This window comes from Acanthaster planci, linkage group LG18 (assembly GCF_054643075.1).
Source record: "Acanthaster planci isolate LZ-2023a linkage group LG18, COTS_SCS, whole genome shotgun sequence".
Taxonomy (NCBI): domain Eukaryota; kingdom Metazoa; phylum Echinodermata; class Asteroidea; order Valvatida; family Acanthasteridae; genus Acanthaster; species Acanthaster planci.
Window position 1 is genome coordinate 3,564,035 of NC_141794.1, and position 21,712 is coordinate 3,585,746.

General features: G+C 40.8%; 1 protein-coding gene across 1 annotated transcript; it reads left to right on the forward strand.

The window, feature by feature from the left end:
- The first annotated feature begins 1,336 nt into the window (after positions 1-1,336).
- On the forward strand, positions 1,337-21,589 carry LOC110979107 (monocarboxylate transporter 13-like). Its single transcript, XM_022234650.2, has 6 exons — positions 1,337-1,913; positions 4,470-4,763; positions 6,379-6,743; positions 11,694-11,919; positions 17,443-17,586; positions 18,709-21,589. The coding sequence occupies exons 1-6, from the start codon at positions 1,631-1,633 to the stop codon at positions 18,933-18,935; spliced, it is 1,539 nt and encodes a 512-aa protein (XP_022090342.2). The 5' UTR covers positions 1,337-1,630; the 3' UTR covers positions 18,936-21,589.
- Positions 21,590-21,712: the final 123 nt, after the last annotated feature.

A 21,712-nucleotide genomic window follows, 5' to 3' on the forward strand; every position in this document is an offset into this window, starting at 1 on the left:
TGGCGCTGCCAGCTGAAAAGTACGTTTGGGAGGATTCTTCAATGGATACTTCCGCTCATGGCTGGTTAACCTCAAAAATTGAGCCTTCACACGGTGCTGATGAATGGACCAAGGTGATTTTGTCTCTTGATCATGAATACGAACAATAGCAAATAAATGTGATCTGGCATACTTCGTCACCGTTTTCACGAAAGGACACATATGTATTTTAAAGGAAAAAGCTTGCACTATAACACTGCGCTGAACTTCGGCGAAGTCCGACGGACGTCATGATTGTCTCCCATGATCTGATGGCTTGCGAGCAAGGTGTCTGAGTTCGAAACAGGCTTCCAAAATTACGGCTACGTCTATTGAATGCGCTCCACGTATTTCTAATTGGCGAAGACCGAGAACTAGCTAGTTTCTATGCAATCTTTGGAGTCTCGGACTTGGACGCAGCTGTAACCTTGCTCATTAATCTGAATACTACTGGCAGCTGCAGGTGCGTTGGAAACGTGACCGGGTCACGTTCCTTCCCACGCATGCTCTGAGAAGCGCCCGGTATCCAAGTCTCCTGAATTTATTTTCTAACGTGTAGTTCATGCTGAGGAATATCAGTCCTGTATTAGTATGTGCAAGTCAACCGAGCCTATTGTATGTTGATGAAAGGTAAAAGTAGTTATTGCACTAATATCTGTATTTAGACTATATATAAAAGTAAATACATGGTCCCCTCTATGCGCGTTACCTCATATACATTTCAGTTGATGCATGGTTGATGTATGACCTTGAAAAGCTTTCATGATGAATCGCACGGAGTCTGTGCTTACACTTGTTTACACTGTGTAATTTTAAAAGGAGCAGGGGTCTACCATTATTTGTAGAATCAATACCATGGAGGAAGGAAACCTCCGTGATTTTCGTTGAGGGAGTCCAATTAGTTCCTAAAGTGGGAAACCCAAGTGTGTTTACTGCGCGCACGACCTGTACTATCGGCCATCAGTTGGGGAAGTCCCGTATTTTGTGTTCCCAGCTGCAAGCGTAAAAAATGTATAATGTCACATCTAAATAAAAACGCACCGGATAAAACCAGTTTTGGTCCGCTTCCATTGATTGGCAGGAGGGATCTTCAAACACTAAGTGTACTTATTTTTAAATGTGGACTCGCTTTAGTCAAGTTCACATAATAATTGGTTACTGTTATTAACAAAGTGTGATTTCGTGGATAAACAGGAAAGGGGAACTGTCGCTGCGTGTTTGTTAGATTGAATACAAGGTACTTGTATTTTATTTCGCCCCCTTTTTACAAAATGAATCGGTCTAATCGAGCAGCTGGACAAGTGGTTATCGGCCGGCCGGCAAGGACCGGCCAGTACAGTGTGCGTGTACGTACGCGTGACTTTAGCTTTCACCTTTTTGTGACATTACAAAAGCGCAAGCGCATTCAAATAACGGGACATATTTAATTTCTCTCGGAGTCGTCAGGGGAAAATTATCTGACGAAGAAGATTTAAGCTCAGAGAATGGAGAAAGATTTCCTCACTTTTGAACTAAGAACAAAGAGTTTCAAGCCGCCCGGTAGAACTTTAATGTACACTTTTCACTCATAACCTTGAAGAAGACAGCAGGCCAGCGGACGAGCGGGGGAAAAATGACGGAGAAATTGTACACAAGATTGGCGGTCGCCGAAGGAGCTAGCACGGCAGATGGTGAGCAGACGAAGGCGACCGACGACCAAGCTGCAACCGAAAGTACAAAGGGCAGGCTCGGGAGATGGCGGCTCGTCTTTGGCAAAATCCGCCGGCCTAGCTGGAAATGGGTGATTCTTGTTGGTGCCTTTTTCCTCAGAGCAACCTTCATCGGCATCCTGGCTAACTACACCACCCTTTCTGTGAAACTGCGTGATTTTTACGGAACGAATGAAGAAATCATAGGTTTGTTGGACAGTTGGAATTTTTCCAAGCTTAGGCCCTACCTTCAAATTACTGGGAGCTTTTTTGCACATCAATACTAGCAATACTATTACTAGGCTATTACTCATGACATGTTGTATGTCTGGAAATCCCTATCGTGAATTTCCAGATGTCAAGTGAATATTATGATTACCTAGTATGAGCCACGGTTAGCTATGATAGCTATTTTCGGTGAGAACTTAACATGCTTAAAGAAGAGTTCTACATGCGCGGGCCTAGGCTTTCCCATGCAGTAGTTTATTAGCCACTAGAAGGTGATAACATGTCCTGAAAAGAGAAAATGTTGAATAATTTACTTAGAAAACACAATTTTTTAGACCAGTCTCATACTATGAGTGTAGGGTTTGTGCACGTGCGTAGGGTGTCACTGTCAAGTGACGTTTGTATTTTCCTTCCTCCATTGTATATGGAATTCTCCCCTATTTCTCTAAAATATCCGTCTTTAAAGTACAGGTAAATAAAGGTAGGCCTAGGCCCTAGTTCTGTGTTCCTAAACAAAACAAAAAAAAATGAAAATTGAGATGAGTATTCATTGTCATTGCAAAACTATTGGCCTAATCCATGGCTTAGAATTTTTTATGGAAGAAATTTTCTAAGATGAAGAATGAAAGTTTCAAAGCTGTTTGGTTGGAGCTTTTCTAGACCCATGAAAACTTGTACCAGTTGTGCCACGTCCGGGGACCAGTCTCTAGTCATGTCTGGACTATTCAGCCAAGCCACTTCCAGCTTTGTTCATTTTGCATTGTTATTATTCAAATGAGAAAGGTACAGATTGCCATCCCTTTGGACTTCCTGTTATGCATGATTACCCAAGGGGTACCATACGGCCTGTTCTACTTTGGTTCAGGCATTTTGCATATTGGTAGCTTTGGCAGTTCAGATCTAGTAGCACACATGATGCATTGCATTCGAAAGCTGTTCTCTACGTTGAAAAGAGAGTTTCTGTTGCTTTGTATCCAAGTTACATGTATGTGGTCGGCCCTGATCTGTTCTGGAGAGAATGGTCAGTCCAGAGTGTGAAGACTTGCTGTGTCCTGTTGAATACATGACCTTGTGTGTCTTGTCCATTGTGCCATCCTATCCCTTGCTAGATTTGAAAGGCTTGGCTGTTTAGATGTAATTACGCCTCTTCAAGCCCCCACCTCTGGTATCATGTTGGGCTCTGCTGAATATTCGATTGATTATTGAATATTTGAATATTATTTTCCACACTTGAATATTCAAATGCAAAATTCATGAAAAGGAAGGGAGAATTTCCTTTTGTTTTAATTGAGAAAAATTGCACTATGGAGGCTTGTTTCAAGCAGATTCAAGTGAAAAGCGTCAGAAATCTGATGACTCAAAAAGTAACTTATTCAATAGCCCTAAAAGTCCCAAATCCTCTGATTTCAATATGAGTTTTACCTACACATCCCCTAAGGGATTAGGGTTAAAAATTTTGAAAGGAATAGAAATTTTCAAGAAGGCAAGAAGTAGTGTTTGTCCCTTAAATCTTGCTAAATTGTGGCTGGAGATGCTTCCAGACGTAAGAAGCTATTATAATGATTATAATGTACAATTGTGTGCATTTGCAACTGATTTTGTATAGACCGAAATTTGGATATTTGATCGAATTGAAGTTCGAATATTCAAAAAGTGAATTATTTGAATTGACTCAGCCCTAGTATTATGGCCTAGTATTATGCAACTTTTGTGGCAGTTCCAAACATGGAGTCTCACATGATTAGTTCCAGTAGCATTTAAATTGTTAAGGACTCTGTTAATTTCTTGCGTTTAATGTAATTTGACAATAAAAATAAAAGAACAGTCCAAATCTATTGAGAGTATGAGTGCTGTGCGTGGACATGGAGAGGACATATCAAAATCAAGAAAACCCTATACAACCATAATTTATGGGAAGGACTGCAGCTTTCTTAAGCGTTATATGCTTATAATCCAACTTATTGTATACAAGACGGTTGAAAACTGTCATATAACGTCAATTTAACCCTGTATGGGCCATCCCCGTCAAGAAATCTGCAGTTTTCCTATAGGCCTTAAGTATGGTTGAATTTGGGTTTCCTTTATTTTGGTATAGCCTGTACATGTACTTTGGATGGGGACTGTAGTTTTAGGAGAAAATTCCTTGAACCATTATTCAAAAAACAAAGTCAGGCTAGTATACAGTGTGTGAAATCGTGAGTTCATCAGTAAGAATAATTTCATAAGATGGAGTGAAACATTCCATCTGTCCCGCAATGAAATTGCAAGGTAGCCAATCTATGCCTTTCCATTGTATGGAAATGAAACATCCACTGTCAGTTTGTTGCTGCCAGCATAAATTCTGAAAAAAAATCTGCATCACTTCAATAAATCTCTGGCTGAAACAACCCTGGTATTATGTACCACTTCAGAAATTTCTTGTGATCGTGGATGACCATTTTGGGTTTATTTGGCAGTCAGTTGCAGTAGGGTATATTTCTAGGTTTGGAAACCAATGTTATGGGCCACTTTCTTTCCTGATTCATCCTGCTCCAGGTTGGGTGGGGTCTTTGACTTTAAGCGTGAGAAGTCTGTCCTCCCTGCTGACTGCTGCCATCGCCGTCAAGATTGGCTACCGCAGCACCGTTTTCCTCGGGGTGCTGTTGGGGGCCATCTCCCTGATGTTGTCGTCGTTTGTCCCAGGGGTCCGCTGGTACTTCCTGACATTCAGCGTGCTGCTGGGCGTGGCTACGTCACTGACGACATTCACAGCCTATGACTACGTGATGAGCTACTTCCACAAGAGAAGCGTGCAGGCCTCAGGCTTACTGGCCATTGCATCCAGTGCAGGTAAGGCATGGCTCATGCAATGCCACATTGTATGTTTGTAAGAAAGAGAGGAAACTGGTTTCAGTTCCGGTGGAGTACTGCATATTCTCATCAGGGTTGATAGGCAAATGAAATATTTTCAAGCTGGAACTTCTGAACTAACGTTAGACTGTTGGTGACCATGCGATCTACAGTTCAAATGTCTTCAACTCTCTTTAAATGTCCACATATTGCTATGGCCAATAATTGTGCTCATAGCTCTGGAAGTGGCAGCCATCTTGAAAATAAAATAACATTTTGCTGAACCACCAAAAATGGATTTTTGTGCACAACACGAAGGTTTTATGTCAGTGGCCACCTTAATGCGATTGTCAGTAAAAGGATATTGTTTCCCCACAGAAAACTTCCCCCTCTTCCTAAAAAGAAATTTGGTTACCTCTCAGCATTCCTCCAGTTCTTACCCTTATCACCTCAAAGACCTGTGTGCCCTGCAAATTTCTGCTTGCATGTAATTGGTCCCTTTGTCCATGGGTGAGCCCTTGACATGCATGTTGGCATACATGTACATGTATGCACAGGCCTCAAATTTCACCGCGGCCGTGGCGGTCGATGCCCTTTCATTTGGCTGCGGTGCCTTGAAAATGGCACTCTGTCCGCGGCCAAAAATGGCCGTCTGCCCCTTTCATCTCGGCTGTGGTGCCCCCTGAAACTGTACCTTTTGTTTCCCGTAAGTTGCCGATCTTAAATCCACGCAAAGAATTAGTTTTGTGGTGCGGCCGAACGACGGACAATCATCTTCGTGCTACAAGCTTCACAAAATTCACTTCACGCAAAGTCGCATCCATTCCATAACGGTCATGCTGTACAGGGCTACGTCTGCATATTACAACGTACGTAATCCAGCCATAGCCGATAAATTTTCAGAAAGCGAAACACAAGAGGGCGCTATGTCATGCAGAGCCAGAGATGTGCCCACGACTCATAAGTAAAGCATGTGAGACATGTAGGATTTATCCAAAGACGAGGCAGTTCTATTTCTTTTGCATTTTAAAACTTGTTAACAGCTTTGCTTTTTTATTCTTCGGTCAGAGGAGATGAGGTGATTCCCCCTCTCCAGATCTGTTCTTATCACTTCACAGGAGTTTTAAGGCGATTCTTTATTTGAAGGCCGCAAAACAGTGTTTGGCCTTTGTGCCTTTCCTTTACCCAAAAAATGGCCTCGTTGCCCATGCTTTTGGCCACGGTGCCCCTTAAAATGTCCATTAACCTGAGGCCAAAATGGCAGTGCCCTAAAATCATTGAAATTTGAGGCCTGTATGCATACATGTAGGCACATGCATGGGGATGTCACAGAATATCATCCACAGTGATCAATGCTGAGCAGCCCTTGGAGTTAAACTGTTGCTTGTGGGAATGTGCCCTCTAACAGGTGGTTTGACAATCTTGCACCTCTGCCCATACTGAAAGTGGCTGAGACTCGAAATACGGCCTGCTCATCCATGGCACTCTCTTGATACAGTTAAGCAAAGTGTTCAATAACCCTAACACTCCTCAGTTCTCCAACAGGTGAAGCATTGAGGAGTGTTAGGGATAATGAAGAGGCTGAAGATTAAGCTTCTGTCAACTTTTTCAACAGGCCTGATGATAATTGCCCCATTGATGGAGTCGCTCCTGGAGTCCATTGGCCTCCACAATACCCTGCGTGCCTTTGCCGGGGTCGTTCTCCTCAGCGCCCTCTCGACATTTACCTTCCGCCCGTCCCCGGCTGAGAAACGCCGCATGTCTGTCATCCAAGTCCCACCAACTGCCCTTGACCAGGATACATGTAATTGGGCCCCCGCTGAGCCAGCTGCCCCGTGGAAGCCCCCGGTCCACGCCAAGAAAACATTCAGGGAGAGCATGGCAGTGTTCTCCAGGATCCTGCGCTCACCAGATATGTGGATCTTGGGCGTTGTTGGCCTTACGCTCTGCCTTGCCTCGACGTTCACCTATCTCAATATGGTAGGTAGCTATTTCCTGGTTCATTGCTGTTCTCTGTACTGTTCGTCAACGTTGTTTTTGTTTTGTGTATTTGGTCATTTTTTTTTTTGTGATTACAAACCATTTCAGTGGCATCCCACATTGTCGTTGATCATGCAACGCTCATTCCCATTGCGTTCACAGCTACTATTTTGATTCATTCATGCCAACAGTAGTAGTCGTACGAGCACTCGGGCAAAATTGAGGGGAAAAATAGTATGTGACTCTGAATGAAATGGTTGTGATGGGGAAGCGATATGTCTCAGAAACATTTTTTCTCAATTTTGTTAAAGTGCCCGGGCGACGGCAAAAGATCAAATTTACATCGAATAATGTGGGATTTGTTATGGTTGCGTGTGAATTTGTTCATTTTCCTCCTCCAAAGATTGTTCTGTGAAACAGAAGTACTAGTTCAAAAAAGCGGAAAACAAACTACCCTTTCATCAGAAGGGAAGGTTTGTAGCCCCCTTGTTTAACAGAGAGGTGCCCTTGCACCCAAACAATCTTAATGTCAACTTTGTTAATTGCAAAACTGAAGATTGCATGTTGCGAAGAGGTATGCGTACAGGTCGACTTGTGGAACATACTTTTGGGTTTTGAAAGTTGCGGTTCTTAAAATCATAAAAATTAAATATCTCAGTACATTTACTGTGGTTGTCTGCTAAGTAGATCACATTTTTTTCGGCTTGGCCATTAATTTGCTGGTGTTGGGAAGAACTTCAAAACTCCAAAGCCACCAAGGGCAAAACAGCTTTCACACGTCCACCAGTATGCAAGTGGGTTGTTTCAAGCCCTTATTGAAATAAAATTGCATTGAGTCTGAGGATTTCTGTTTCACTGCATAGCCTGATCTGTCTTGCCCAGTAAACCGTAAGCCTGCAGCCAGTGTGTGAATGCTGAGCACAGATATGCAAATCAGGGATGAGATTCTTCCGCTTTTTGGCAGATTTCTGCTTTTGGGACTTTGAAAATTCGCTTTTGCAAATAAGTTCCGCCTTTTTGGACTGTCGGATACGCTGATAGTCAACTTAGAAATTCTGATATTTTGAACTTTTCCGATCCATTTCATCAAGATAATTTTCGACTTCCAGGTATGTGATACACCCCCTATGATAATATTGCCATGCAAAGCCACTGCCCCTGGTACCCTGAATATTTTTGTGCCTTGTCACAGAAAACTATACCGTTTGTGTTGTTGAACGGACATTTCGTATCATTACATTTCTATCATCATGTCTGCCCGTAAAGACATCATTCATCAAGAAGAAGGCAAGGTGAAGCACATCAACAAAGGGATTAAAATTCCTGATGACGGGAGTAGGTTGAGGCCAAAATAGGAGGAGTGTTCTTGTCTGAATTTATTCGGAAATTTTGCTAAACCTGGTAAGGCAGATGTGCCATGTAACGTTAGAAATCAATTATGCTTTCCGGGGCAAAAAAACCTTAACAGCACGTGCAGAATTGTTGAAATACAACAGCGAACTCTAGACATGTAAAACGAATTATTGTCTATCAGGTACATGTATTCGTGAACATAATCGACATGTATTTTGAAGCACATGACAAACCATAAGTGATGAACAAAACTGTGGTGGGTCTTTACATGTGTAACACATATCAAGTTAACATATAATAAAAAGGTTAAGCTAGGTATGGACTTTCACAAATGTTTCTATTGTAAAATGTGTCCCAGAGAGGCTTATCAATACATTGCACCACAGATCATCTGAAGTTGAACATTTTCCTGGGGCCCGTGTGCCGTAAAGGGCGCCACGCTGCGCGCTCGCAAATTTCAGCTTTTTTCATTTTCTGAGAATCTCATCCCTGGCAAATGAGGACTCCATGAATATCATTGGACGGCCTCATTAGCATAATCCTTGACTAATGAAATGTGAAAAATTACTTTGTGGTACATTTACATATAATTGGTTTTCGGTTATACTGGGCACGAATTGAACAGGTGTTTCTTTGAAGTGTTTTGGGGATGGAAAAATGATTTGAAATTAGAACTGCAACTGGAGGTTTCTGTTTGGTGAGTACCAGTTAACATCAGCTCCTTAACTGTTCCGCTCTCCTTCTGTTCTTGGAAAGCTGAACAGTTAACGGGAGTGAATGTGATTGACACTGATTCGTGTTTCAACTGGAAAAGTGGATTGAATGGTTTCAGTATTAAAATATATGTGTGAAACACACTCAAAATATGCAGTAAGCAGAGGTAACGGGGAGAAATGTTTGTCGGTATCAAAGCATGAAATCTTCAGAAAGCAAGAATGTGGCTTTTTGACAACAAGAAAGACTTGGTTAATCTGTGAATATATGTGAAGTTCAGGAAAATTGTGCTAAGGTTACTTCCTGTGACCTGTTTATTTTGGGTGTGTTCTGATGTTGGAAGTGATAATTCATGTATATTCCAAACACAAGTTTGGTATTTCATTTGGCCAACATGCCTTAAAGGTCTTCACAATGCAATCACCGTAAATACTGACCAGCAGTGTTGAATAATCCCCTTTCCACAATTTCAAAGGATTTTCATCTCAGGCCACGAAAGTGCGTTTACACAGTATTTTTACCAACGTATCAAATCCAAGCACCTACTGAAGTTGAAAATGGCTCTTTGGTAATTGCTAGAAGCCTCGTCCCCCAGTTTGTGCTGCGAAGAAGCTGGCAGGAATTCAATTCGTTTGTCGGATTCAGTAATTGCAGAGTTGTTAAAAGCCTGAATGGTGACAATTTATTGCAATTTTTCTCTGCAGAGTTCCAGTTTTGCTTGGACTAGAAACTGAAAAATACACAAGGGTCATTTGACACTTTTTATTAGAACGTAATTATTTTACCGAAACCATTTGCAAAGAGGTCAAAAAGTGTAGAGATCAGCACCGAATACAGAACATTTTCAGATTTTGCCCCTGAAATGTTTTAACTAGCATTTCAAATTCAAAAGATCCAAATGTCAACATTTTCCAAATTACATGTCAGCACTCATAAATGCTACATTTCTCATTAGTTTATTTATAAATGACTCCCTCAAAAAGATGGAATTCATTCATTTCTCCTGAAATACATATTGGTTGAAATGATTGGCAAGAGTAATAGAGCCTATTGAAATTGAGAAAAAAAATCTGACCCTTAAACCGATGTCTGGGTAACCTTTCAAAGAGACATGTATTCTGTCTGAACACTTTCCAAGTGTATTTGAACCCAGAGAGATTGCAGTGTAACGAGTTGGTATTCAGGCTTTATGTGTATTATAGCAGTCCAGTGATTCTTCAAAATGTGGGCAGTTTGTAACGGGGAGTTGGCCCCTCTTTGAACTCCACTTTTTGGGGTTTTTTTAAACATAGCCTCGAGCACGAGTGGGGTTCATCCTGACTGAAAAAAAAAGAGTCATGGGAAATTAAAAAACATCCCAGGCGCACAAGAAGTTTTTGAGTGACACATTCTCTTCGACCACAGGTGGAATCTCAGGTTCGTCTCAAAATTGGAAGCAGACACATTTGACAAGTGACTTGCAGTTCTGGAGAACCCCAAGGGACCCTTTGAATTACACTTTGCCTCTCAGCAGTATCATGGCATATGGACAATTGTCTTTGTGCCTCCTGTAATGAGGGCATAGTTTGCTTTTTTACAGTTGATGGTAAAATGGGAAGCCACAGACTCAAGCCATGTGTATGTTTTCATTCACATGTACATTGGATCACATTCACGACAGATGCTCCGCTTCCACACTGGCACCAGGCCATTTAGCCTAAAGTACCATTATTTTGCATTGCAAGGCCAGGAAACTAAATTGTGTCATCCACTGAGAAGATATCATGGTTGAAGAGAGCAGTGTCTCATGAGTGCCAGATGACAAAAAAATAAAATGTATTCACCAAGCTTGTCCAACTTCAAAGGTAGATTTGTAGCACTTGAAACAGTGTTTGCTCAACGGTGTCCTACAGTGCCAAGGCTCAACTTTTAAATGCAGTCAAAATTTCTATCCAAACAGTTAAGACTTTCAAGGCATTTGTGTGACTTGGGGGCAGTTTCATGATGCAAATTGGCCAAGATTTGGACAAGCCTGGTGGTGGGCAGCAAAAGTTGGAAACCATGCCTGAAAAAGCATGCAACATTCCCCTCCCAGAAAGGAAGCAAGAAGGTGTCAAAAGAACCCCAAATGAGATACATTTTAAGCTCCGTGTACATTTGTACATGGGTCAGTGGCTAGTAGCAAGCTGTCTGATTTTCTTTGAATGTATCCTCCATGAAAGCAAATTAACAAATGAAACGGCATGCTTTGACTCAGCCAAACATTCCAGGTTTTTGTGGCCCACAGCCAGAGACTAGTTGTCGCTGTGAAACATGGAAGTGACGCAACATGTTTGAGAAGTTGCATCTGCCTAAGAGTTGTTCATCACAACTGATTGTTTTCCTGCTGGCTTGTCGGAAACAGCACAACTCTGGCCGGAGCTGCGGAGTGTCAGTCACAGAGTGGTGGTTGTATTGGAACAGAGAGCATTGTTGGCCAAAATCATGACAAAATTTTGTTTGTTGGAGAGAAACTCCGTTTGCCACCTTATTCAGGGAAATGCAGTGCACTGCAACTTTCAGTTGTCTAAATATTTGATATCTACATGAACAAGCTTGAAAACTAACGAGGGGTGGGGAATTAAAAATAATTGAAAATTGCATTGCGCTTGCTGCTCCCCAGGTGACATATGGTTGTTGTAAACTAACTCCCAGCAATATAAAGAGAAACAGTTCAAATGTTAATGGGTATAAAAAAATAACTCCCAAAATAGCAAACCATTCTTTCCCACATTTGTTGTCAACTAAGAACGAGATGTTTAAAAAATCAAATGAAATGTGGATTGTTACATGTATTGTGTTTGAGGAATTCTGTAGCGCTTTGGCTAGCGCTTTCACACTTGATCTAATTTTACGACTATGCAGGTTAGCTTTCTGAATACCCTGGGTTTAAGCGTGAAGACCAGTGCCTTCACGCTGAGCATGATGGGCGTAGGAGAGTTTGTGGGCACAGCTCTGTCCACCCTCCTCGGCGACCGCGTTCCCCTCTTAAAGATGGAGGTGCTTGCGATCGTTTCTCTTGTGGCTGCCATGGTGACGGCTGCCCTGACTGTGGTAACCGTCTATCCTGGAGTGCTTACTCTTGTAATAGGTAAAAAAAAAATCAACAAAATGTGCCAAAAGAATGGTAAAGGTTGCATTAATAGGTTGCTTATACTATGCCCGCACTGTATGTAGCTGTTAGCATCTTCCCATCCCCTTTTTGCCATTCTCTTTTATGCATTATTGGTTATTGATGTGATTGGATAGCTGCCAAAGGTTGTAATGTGGTTTTGGTTCTGGACTGAATGTTTTTGGGGGAGGCTGAGACGAATCACAAAGCTGACCTGGGGGGGGGGGTTGGTTCTGATTAGTTTTCTCACAGCTGCTAGAATTCTGTACTGTTTCATTTGCCAAGCAGAGGGTTGTACAGTGTACATGTACATGTATATGTATGAATATTCCATCATGATGAACAGTAGACCTGATAATGCTGTAATATGTAATTTTGTGTTCATGGTCACATCAGTACATATGTACTTTGCCACCCCTGATATACTCAAATTGTCGTTACTAATAACCTTTCAGCGTTTCCCCTTTTACTGCCCTCTGTGGTTTCTCCCTGGTGAAAAAGTGAAAGGTCAACCAACTGTGTGAACAATGTTATCTTCTGTGAAACAAACAAATCAGATAGCGCCTTGTATCCTGATCAGGGTAGCGATACATTTGTTCAGAAGACCTTGTCAATTTGCACTTTGATCAAATAACAGCAACTCAAGCCCTTGAAGTTGAACAATAGGCAGCATGGATTATATGATTCAAGCCATTGCATGAAGTCTGGCATTAGTTTATTTAAGGCCGCCACTTCCTCATATTGCCACCTGTTGCACAATTACTGTCCAGCAGTTACAGATATTGAGGAACGTGAAGCACAAATAACAAACAAGGGATTCAACCCCCTTTGTTTCCTTGTTTGGGCTCGTTAGCGATAAACCAGACATGCTCTTAAAGCCTATTCTCATCAGTCAAATGTAGTTAATTCATTCAGCTCAGGTTAATTAATCCACCTAGTATCATGTATTCCTCAAATCCCCTGATGCTGTCAAAGAAATTGAAGTTCAGTTTTGCTGATGATATTCAATTGGAAATAGGTTGAATTAATTGAATGTTGCCTTCAGTACTGCTGTTGTGTTACAAATTTGCCTAAAGGCTAGTTCATACCTCAAGTGAACAGTGAAATGTCAATAGATATACAGGAAATCTATTCACACATATCTAGGCACTCCTGGATGCATGCATTATGGGATCTTCAGTTGTACCATATACCCACTACACTTTCAACCTGAACGTTTATAACATGTACATTAGTGTTTAAAGTTCCGTCGAGCCTGTTTCTTTGGGATATTACATGAAGGCAGAGAATGAATTTATCTAGCTACAAACAATCCAGGCAATCCCATTATGCTATCCGGGGAGGTGTCATAATAGTGCACAGGCCAGGGTACATGTACACCGTATCATGAGAAGAATTCATACAGAACAATAGAGGGAGCTTCTCTGAGTAATTTCAATGTACTGGTATCAGGGATAGTATATATGATTCCTAACTCCCTTTTTATTTTATTGGAACTTGTTGCAGTTTCGTTTGTGCATTTTCATAAATTTCAAAATTACTTTGGAGGAGGCACGGGGCCCATTGATGAGAAGCTCTTGGGTCAAAATTTAGTCAGTGTTGTTGAGTTCTGACAGGAAGCCCTCACAACTTCATCATCTAGTCTCAGGTCAAAAGCCTGATCTAGTGAACTGCAACAAGTCTTATTCCTTTGTTGTGACTTGACTAACAGAATTAGATACGTTTTACTTATATGAACCCAAATACAACTCTTGAATAATTGTCCACCAAATTGAAGGTCATCACACTTGTGATTCACAAAGTAAGGCTTGCGTTATGATGTACCGATAGACTTCTTATGTACAGTACATGTATGTTTTTACTTTGTACATGTACATGTACTATTCTGTTCATCTGAGTTTGTTTGGTTTCTGCAGCTGTCATCTTGCAAACAGCTAAGCTGGCGTCTGTTGACCTTTTGTTCACTTCTCACAATAAAGGCCCAGTTTTCACAAAAACATCCACTATGTGCCTCTGAACCCAACCAACAACAGTGACCAAAAGCCTCGAGTGGCCGCTACTCCATGTAGTGATGGCAAAACGTGATTGTAGGTTTTTATTACCTACCTGTAAGCGGCTGACACTGGTTTTGCATGATTGACTGAATTCCCTGAGTCAGTCACTGATGTTACAGTTTGTTTTTGACTGAACTGGAAGTCCCTCTTGCTTGTGCTTTTTAAAGTAGCAAGTTCCACATAAAAAGTGGAATTTCCTGTACTGTGGGGTTTTGCAGTTTTCATTTGTCTTGAATGGCTCTGGTGCCAACATCAGTCAAGGAAATTTTAAAGTTTTTTGAAAAATCTAACTGAATGATGTACACACACTTTGAACAGAAGTGAAAAAGTGTAGATGCTTTGAAATTCCACAACTAGCATCCAGATGCAGCACCGATTCAAAAATTGTGCCAGCTGCGTAAAGCTTTTTTTAAAAATTCTTTTTCTAGTCTTAAGGTTTTAGCAAAACATGGCCACTCACGGGTACATGCACTACATGGCAGAGGTACTTAAGCTGCTGGTTTTGTGAATGGGGTCAGATTTTTTAACTAACATTCTGATGTCAGCATGGTAAAGAAGTAGTTGCCTGGAGTGGAAATAAATGGGCACTGCATGGTTTCATAGTTCATCTGGGCTGTTTAGCAGGCTTATTGGCAAGTACATCTTGAATCAAGTTAGCCAAATGACATAAAGTACACGTACTAGTAAATGTATAAACCTTAGCTTCAAGGTAAAGACTTGTTGGTATTTATGCTTGACATTAGAGCCATAATTTTTTTTCAGAACACCGCGTCTAAGCACCTTGTCTCTGAGAGTTTGTTCTCTATCCCTCCACAATTTTGGCAATGTTTTTAAGGATCACCCCAGAGGCGTAGGCAAGGGTACATACATACAGTTGAGGCAAAAGGTTTACATACACCTGGTAGAACAAAAACAGTTTTCGTCAAATTTCACAACGTTGCTCATTTCTGCCAACCTTTCATGAGGACAGATAAGATGGGTCTCCACTTAATGTATATGGTGTATGCGTCAAATAAAACACCCAGAGATACATGATTCACATTTACATTTACAAAAATCAAAATTTTGCATGCTCCATCCCTAATATTTAGTGCCACTTTCTGCATTTTTTGTCACATCTCATAGTCGCAGTGGACCACTTTCTGAAGTGTTTTTGAACGACGATAAGGGGGTAAATGTAAATTTTCTCAGAATCTTTTTCAGAAATATTAATACTTTGAACTGTAATAAATGTGTCTTGAGTATTTTCAATTGAAGTATACACTATGAATATTAAGTTGAGATACAATTTTTCTGACCTCAGGTCATAAAGAAAAAGTTGGCAAAACTATTTCAAACATCGAAAAATGTAGGAAAACTGTTTATCTACAAAGTGTACCGTTGTAAACTTTTCGCCCCAACTGTACTGCCCTCACTCCTTGGCCACCTGACTGAAACAAATTTTTTTGCCCACTCAGTATTCGGACTAAGCGGAGTAGTATTTTAAGCAGGCCAATAACTATTTCCCCCAGAGGGATTAGTATTTGGCCCTAGCAGATTACTATTTTGCTTGGGGTGATAACATGTACCATATCACTCTTGTGGTTTACTATTTGGCCCATACTATGAACATACCATAATTCACCATTTAGACAGTCATCTAGCTGCCCCGGCAAAATAGTAAATCACCTAGGTGAAAAAGTATCTTCCAGGATGAACTACCAATCTGCCTGTGCACTACAGTATTGGGCAAAATGATTTCAATTCCTCTCCGAAGCATCCACAGCCATCCCATTAACACAAAACAAAAACACCTGGTTCATTACAAGGAGGACACAGTTTGTGACTTGCCTGGAAAACTGTCTTGTCGCTGATTCTAAAATTCAGGGTAGATTCAGGAAACTCGCGAACGGAAAGGCCAAAAGCAAGCTGAAGCAGCCCAGTTGGATTCTGAACCAGTGCTATAGAAAGGATGTAATACAAATATTGATGTAAACGGAATGGAGTGAGTGGGGTGTTATACCGGTAGCATTACTGAAAAGGGGAACCTCTTTCAGTGAGAATATGTAGACGTAATCAGTATAAAAAGAGGCAGTTAAGGTGGGTTTTTTTATTGTACTGTGAATAATGAAAGTGCTTAATGTAGCTGTAACTTGTAAATTTAAATCATAGTTTTCATTGTGTGTTTTGTTTTTACAGAGGAGGAGGTAAGTGTTACTTCAAATAAATACACAGCGTGCATGTTGAACAATTGATATTGCTGAGAAAGATGATTTCACTTACCGATATTTATCATTTCACTTCACTAACACATTGACAACTTCACTACCAGTACTCAGTAACTTTACCATTCAATCACTTATTTTCAGGTGTTTGATAAGAGGCCAGAGAAATATGATTTGATTCTTCTTTCCACTTGTCTCAGAATGCATTTTTTTCTCTCTGAGACATTTCATCGTCAATTCTGACATACATCATGACTTCAAAATTTCAGTTTTTCTCCTTTTATCCCCCTTCTCAGCTAAAAGGTTGTTTATGTTATTACTGTACGTCTTGATACATTTATTTTATCAAATAGGAAGACTTTTAAAAAATAGTACCTTTACACTGTACCTGTAAGTCTCTTTTGTGGGTTAGTTTAAATCAGTGCTTCCTCTCCTTGGTGATCACGTCTTCATCAGTCCTAGGGATCCCTTACCTTGACGTCCCGTGCAGTGTTTTTATATACATGTATTGCTGGATTTGGCACGGGTTGGGGTATTATGAACAGACTGAAGTGTTGGCAGCATTATTATGCAGAAAAGTACCCTTTCACTCAAGAATGAAGTTAGACGTGTTATCACGTACAATTACTCAGATGTGATCATATTAATCCCAAATTTACTTCAACCTTTACAGTTTATGTATTTTGAACTATGTTGAAGTCAGGGCTGTTTCATTTTTAAGGCCGGATTGTGTCGTGCAAAGTTGAATGGAGAGCAAACAGCTTGTGCAAGATGATTCCTGAGAAAAAAATCCCAAGACTGTATATTTCTTTGAATTTTTTTTTTTTAAAAACTTGATCTCTGAAGTCTGGATGATTGAATGATGGTCAGCTTGAAGGTCAGACACAAAATGTTGCTGTGTACTGTAGAGGACGGTTCATATACATATACATGGACCAAGGAAAAAATTATGGAACATTGAAGCAAATGATGTTCAGTAAAGTCCACAGCAAAGTTGGCTGGAAATGGACTTAAAGTTGCATTACCTTTGACTTTGCTTCAGTTGGATCTAGTGTTAGCTGGAGTGAGATTGATTTTGGGGCTGAGTTTGCTCATTACTCTTTGGAGTTTTGGAGAGAAAAAGAAGGGGGGGATTGAAAAAAAAAGCTCTTCATTTGCGGATTGCATTCTCACTGTCTGGTCTGGGCCCTGACGTGCTGCAGAAAGCTTTGTGTCTCATATACTGGCATCTCTCCTCTGTATAGTGATGGGAATGTGCCGTGCTGTCTACAACTTGATGGTGTACCCCTCAGTTATCGAGTGCATGGGCAGACACTGGAAGCTGGAAAGCTGTGCTTTCTGCTCCATGATGTGTGGAATTGGTTACCTGCCAGGTGGAGTCCTCGGAGGTAAGTTTGATGGACAATTACCAACAGATTTTGTCTGTTACTAATTTGAATTGGCTGTGAAAGACTGCAAAGATTAACTTTTTGCCAGTGCCGGTGGCCCAAGATATATTGATGGGAGCATGATTTGACCCTGCGACCTTGAGACTTGCATACTGGCTCTACTTACTGTGCTGCTCTGCGCCATGTTGTTGGTTTCTGAACTTATTGATGCCATTAAATCTTGAGACCACTAAGGAAAGGATCCAGAAGACCAGAACCTTTGTTTTCTGAGGAAGCAAACTTTTTTTTTGGAGGAGGGGTAAAAAAATTTGGAAATTTTATGATCGTTTATGGCCTTTCTGAGAGATAGGGAGTGGTTAATTAATTTGCCTTTTTTGTTAAAAAAGTTATTTTTCTCCAGGGTGGGGGCATACATATGAAGCAAGATATCAGAGAGACCCCCCCTGCTTTGTGTTGATCATTGTTTCACTGGAATCTGAGGAATTCTTTTCAGACATGGGGGGGGGTGTGTTAGATAACAATAGTCGATAGAGTGTGTATTGTGATTGGACTTGCTGGGAGGGGTACCCCTCGGTCCCATTTCTTGCTGGATATTAGAGCATAGCTCCCATTGACCCAGTGGGTCCACCCTTATGGACTACTGAGAAGAGATGAATATTCAGATTGTAAAGTAATGAATCCCACTCTGGCTGAAGAAGACCTCCGTTGTTCTTTGGGAGTTGTATCCCAAAGTGTTTGTCATTTCCCATGAGCTTATCGTGGTCCTTGCCCTCTGCCACCCAGGGTAAACACCTGGACTGGGTATTTCAGTATCAACCTGCTTCCCTTGGCTGTTCCCTGGGAACACTTGTCGGGGGTATTTACCTCCCACCCCTAAAACTGAACACTTCTTCACTGTCTCATCCCCTATGGTCCCCGAGGAGAAAAGTCTACGTTCAACTGCTAGGGCTACCCTGCTTGAATGAAACGATAAATGTATGTACCTCGTAAATTGAAAAGTAAATAAAAGAGGAATTGATACTTCTGATGTGTCTCCCCAACTGCTCAGTTGACGTTCCTTTCCCCGTAGTACTGGATGGGATGAAATAAATTATAACGTGACGTTGAACGCTAACATTACAGGTGCCTTGTTTGATGCCACCGGCTCCTATCTGTACTCACTGCTGGTGTGCATCGCCCTCTACCTAATCACGTGCCTTTTGCTGGTCTGGGGTGCGTACCGCTTCCGTCGTTCCCAGCGTGCCCTGGGCCAGACAGTTGGCCCATCGGCAGCCATTGAGGAAAGCAAAGCAGAGGAAGAGCAGATTAAGGACGTGTATGTGGTGGATGAGATCATGACCACAGTGTAAAGATCCAAACCAGATGCCATATGCTGAGTTTGTAAGTTGGGTGTGTGGGGGGGGGAGTTGATAGTACACTGAAAAATTATCCTCTCAAAACATGTTGGACTGCATGAGTACAGTTTGGCACACTAAGCATGTCACAGTGTACTTGCTTTTCATATATAGGGTCCAAAGAGTAAAAACTGCGTGCGTGATGCACATTTAGCTTTCTTATTTTCATATTCAGAATTTGGGTAATCGGGTATGCGTAACTTGTTCCCATAGCCAGTAGCAAACTTGTTCGGCAGAAATCAGCCAAGTTGGCAACAGAGAGCCACCGACGTGCAGTGTAAATCATTGGGTATTACCAGCCGGTGGCTCTGCAGAGCCTTGTGGATATATTGCAGTAATTGACAAGGGCCAGCGACTTACAGTCTCCTCCCTCGCATGTGACCAAAGTCTCTCTGACGGTGACAAACTAAAGCTCGGTCCTCAGATCCAGTTGAGGAAGCCAGCAGTTTCCAAAGATGCTTTTGCAGTTCTGATGATTCATTTGTAAACTTAGCGCAATATTAAAATACATGTGTGCACGCGAAGTACAAATGAATAAGCCTATTTATTTATAGATGATGACCAAAGCAATTGTATAAAGCATCTCTTTGCATGAAATCTCAAATGGCAATTCCTATTCAAAGCTCGAGTAGAGTAGTTTTGAAGTGTGGTAACTAGTAGAATACATTACCGCCTACATGTACTGAGTAAGTGGTCGACTTAGTGATATTTTCAGTATTTTTTTTACATTTTTAATACATGCACGCATGCAAGTAGCACCCGATGGCACTTGAGACTTGGCCATTTATGGATAGTATATAATAATAAATTATCAAAGAGAACAAATTAAATGGAGCTTGATTTTAACCTGTGACCTTTTGAACAATGTAGTGGCACTTAACCAACTGAGCTACCCGACCCTATTTTGGTGGTTCTCCCCAGTATCTTAGTTCGTTTATATAATATGTAAATATTGGTGTTGGCATGTTTGGATATGGATTAGGCAATACTGTGTTGAGTGAAAGATGGTACTACATTTAGATGTATCTACTTGAGAATCCAACTTGTCGCCATTTCCTTATTTTTTCCCTCTCAACATGCACATTTGGTATGTTGAACAGTCAGAATAGTGCATTCGTCTGGAGATTAACCCTAACCCTCCTCAATCCTTCACCTGTTGGAGGACTGAGGAGTGTTAGGGTTAAGGATTGTCAGGGTGAAGTCGCTAGCAAGCATCTTTCAGCTTTTCTCTTGCCCACTGGATACACGTACATCTACACGTATATGTACATGTACACACCCAAATGAAATCTGTATCTCGTGTGTATTTCATTTAATAAGAAAAGATTGGTTAGTTAAGTCAGAGTTATCTATTTTTGGTTTCTGGTTATGATGTGGTAACTTCTAGCGTCAATAAATCTTGCCCTTCTATATTTTTTTTAGAGTTTCTATTGAGTTCTTCATGTTGAAATGTGACATGTTATTCTGAACAAGAGTAAGTTGTAAGAATTTGTACAACTCGCACAGTTCGTGTATTTGCCCTTTTTCTTCATCGTTGTAGGTGTGGACCCCACATTTCCTGGGTAATTGCACCAGACTAGTGGTGAGCGCACTGATGTTCATAGCCATTCTCCAAAAAATATTGCAAAGACTAGCTGAAATTTACATAGTTTATGGCTGGGAATGGGAAATGTGAAATGATCAGCGGTGAAGGAATGGGTCAGAGAGTGAATGTAAAGCCCCATCCCCAAGTTGTTTTTTCCTACCCCGGCTCTGTAGCCCTATTCTCCCAAATCCCCAGTGGTGGTTCCAGAATACTTACTTGGGTACTGTACAGTGTAGGTGATGGAAATTTGCACCTTTTATATGAATGTCTTGACGTGGCAGCAGTGCACCATGTGGATTTTATATTTGATGGAGAGTAGTTATGTGTTGGGCAGTTTACTGTTCACCGCACGACATGTATCTGAAATTTTTGACCAACTTGCGTGTACCGGTACTCAAGTTATGCTGTAGTTGAACAAAACCTTAGTACAAGATAATTGCAATGAAATTGTGACAAAAATTATAAATGTCTTATAAAGAATTTTTAAGATATGAAATTTTTTATCAAATGGAAGAAATGTTTATAAGAAAAAAGTCCAAACTCAGATTGTTAACCTGTAGCTTTAAATAAAGAAATAAAGCAAACTCGTGTTTGGCTGTACCAGATTTGTATTTTCTACAAAGAAAAATTTAAAAGAAGAGGTGATAACAACAAAGATAATTTATGTTTTGATGAGGGGGCTGAAATGAATGTTTTTTATTTCAAAAAGATAATCATCAGAAGTGAGTCTGACAGCAGGTGACAAATCGCCTCGATCCTGTAAATTCATTTTTATCAGTAGAAATGTACGTATAATTTCATTTAGGTATCACTTGAAAGCACAGAAAAGGCCATTGCATTTTACAGTATTGCTATTGCATTTTACCATAGACTAAGCAGTATGTTAATCGTTAAATGCCTTCAATTTTGAGTTGGGCTTTTAGATGTGGAGATGATTTGATGGTAGTTATATTATTTGGCATAAACGTGCATAACGCGATAGAGTTTTGTCTTTGAAAATAAAGGACCAGCCGTAGAAACACTACTGTGGCGCATGACTAGTTATTGTCTAAATGGTATCTTGATGTTTGTATGTTTTATGGCGTTTAGTATCTGTAACTGTGCACCGACATTTGCTTAAGAGTTTTATATTTAGCTTATTTATTCA

Coding starts and splice junctions, on each gene's coding strand:
- LOC110979107 (XM_022234650.2), top strand. CDS start 1,631: ATGACGGAGAAATTGTACACAAGATTGGCGGTCGCCGAAGGAGCTAGC. Junction 6,744..11,693: donor CGTTCACCTATCTCAATATG/GTAGGTAGCTAT, acceptor ACGACTATGCAG/GTTAGCTTTCTGAATACCCT. Junction 11,920..17,442: donor AGTGCTTACTCTTGTAATAG/GTAAAAAAAAAA, acceptor TCCTCTGTATAG/TGATGGGAATGTGCCGTGCT.